Below are 2,455 nucleotides of genomic sequence, written 5' to 3'. Positions count from 1 at the left end.
TTTTAGAATTGCCAAAATCCAAAACACTGACACCACTAAATGCTGACAAGGATGTGGAGCAAGAGGAGCTCTCATTCATCACTGGTGGCAGTGCAAAATGGTACAGCCACTTACAAGACTAAACATACTCTTACCATACAATACAGCAACTGCACTCCTTGGTATCGACCTAAGGAAAGGAAAATTTATATTCTCACAAAAACCTGCACATAAATGTTTACTGCAGCTTTATTCATAAATGCCAAAACCTGGAAGCAACCAAGATATCCTTTAGTAGGTGAATGGACAAACTGTGATACATTCAGACAGTGGAATTCTATTCAGTGACAAAAAATAAATGAGCTAGCAAGCCATGAAAAGACCTAAAGGAACCTTAAATGCATATTACTAAATGGAAAAAAACCCATCTGAAAAGGCTATATACTACTGTATGATTCCAACTGTATGACATTGTAAAAAAGGCAAAACCATGGAGACAGTAAAAACATCAGTGGTGAACAGGGGTCTGAAGAAGGCAGAGATGAATAGGCAGAGCACAGATTTTTAGGGCAGTGAATATACTCTGTATAATAATACTATAATGGTGGAGACATTTGTCCAAATCCCTAAGAAAGAACAACACTAAGAGTGAATCCTAATGCAAACCATGGACTTTAGGTGATAATGATGTGTCAATGCAGGTTCATCAATTGTAACAAATGTACCACTCTGGTAGAGGATTTTGATAATAGATAGATTATGCATATTTAGGGGAAAGAGATATATGGGAAATCTCTGTACCTCCCTCTCAATTTTGCTGTGAACTCAAAAACTGCTCTTAAAAAATAGTCATTAAAATAAACCTAAAATACTACAAAATATATCGTTTTAAATGGCATGAGAACTTTTAGAGCCTGATCATTATACTTTCACAGACTCGTTTACTGTCATTTTTAACCTCTAGTCATACTGGACTATTCCATTTCAAAAGAATTTAGTATTTTCATTCTTAGTGCAGGCTACTGTCTTTACAGATATGCCCATCACTTACTCTACCTCATGTAAACCCTAATTCAGTCTTGAAGATTCACCGCAAATAACTACTTGGTGGCATTTGAGACCTACTTCTTCCCTCTTTCTCTGCAGAATTAAGAACTGGCTTCCCCCAAAGTACTTTTTCTTAATACTCTAATTATAGATCTTGTTGTTTACTCATTCACTTTTCTAAATTATTTTCTTCAATACTACAATCCTAGTAACCCAGTCCCTAGTTTCAATTCCTTATATAGAACAGGTACTCAAAATATGTTGACTGAATACATATATGAAGGGCAAAGCGATATGAATGACACAGATGTATTACTAAGGAAAGATACAACTAGGTACTTATAAAAAATAAAACATTAAGTTTGATATAATATGATCTTGAAAGATATAGCAGAGACTAATTTTTCCCTAGTTATTACTTAGATTATTTATATAATATGTGTGACAAATATACATTCCAGTAGTATTCTCTAGCAGTAATTCTTTGGCAGTCATGTAAATAGGGCACTTAAATTTTTTCCATAGTTCTCTATTGTGAATGCTATTTTGCATTTTTATAAAACTTAGAGGACATTTTCAGTCAAATATTTACAATTACATTACTGCTACTTATCTATATCGCATTTCCAACTAGTAAATGACAAAAAGGGCACATACCAAACGAAACTGATCCACTTTTGGTATTCCATCTTCATTTGTCTCAAATTCCTGATTTTGAACAGAAAGCTGTTAAAAGGGAATAAGAAGGAATGAATTCCAAATATACCAAAACTTTGACCCTACAGCAGTGTCAAATCTGGAAATATTCAGATTTTGGTGAGAAGAGAATAGGTAACCTAAAGAAAGCATATTATCCCCTGCAGGATAAAAACACTTTCAATATAACAGCTACTTGTTCACAAACAACCGCATGATTCCTGGGTTCCTAAAGTATCAATAAGAGTTGATACACAAAGCACTTTTAATATTTCCTCACCTGACAAGCAAATATATTAAAATGTAGTAGCTTACGTTATGGTGGTTTCACCAATACTCATACATTAAGTACAAAGAAAGTAAGTCAGGCAAATTTCCTTCCTAATTATCTAACCTGTCTGTGTTCAAGAAATACATATTAAACTTTTTCAAACTATTAAATATGGATAATTTATTATATACACAAAGATATTCCAAATCCTATGTATTCATCATCACCCACCCCCAACAACCATCAACCAAGGACCACTTCTGCCCTATACACAAACCTATATATGTTATTTTTGAGGCAAATCCTATATGTCTCATAATTTTATCAGTAAATCTTTTAGTAGATTTCTAAAAGACAGTCTATTTTTACATAATCACAATGTCACCTAAAAATTAATTCTTAAAATATCGTTAAATTTTTAATCTCACAAATATCATAAATTATTTTACTTTTATACAGTTT

The 2,455-nt window shown here is 32.8% G+C and overlaps 1 protein-coding gene across 1 annotated transcript in view; it reads right to left on the bottom strand.

Annotated features, from left to right (window-relative positions):
• The window catches only part of STK31 (serine/threonine kinase 31), a 77,108-nt gene that overhangs the window by 11,121 nt on the left and 63,532 nt on the right, over nt 1-2,455 (bottom strand). Inside the window, exon 20 of the mRNA XM_011361721.1 lies at nt 1,684-1,752. Coding sequence (XP_011360023.1) covers nt 1,684-1,752 — 69 coding nt within the window. The remainder of the gene's footprint in view (nt 1-1,683; nt 1,753-2,455) is intronic.

The sequence above is a fragment of the Pteropus vampyrus genome, unplaced genomic scaffold (assembly GCF_000151845.1).
Source record: "Pteropus vampyrus isolate Shadow unplaced genomic scaffold, Pvam_2.0 Scaffold69, whole genome shotgun sequence".
Lineage (NCBI taxonomy): Eukaryota > Metazoa > Chordata > Mammalia > Chiroptera > Pteropodidae > Pteropus > Pteropus vampyrus.
This window is presented reverse-complemented; position numbering and strand designations above follow the sequence as displayed.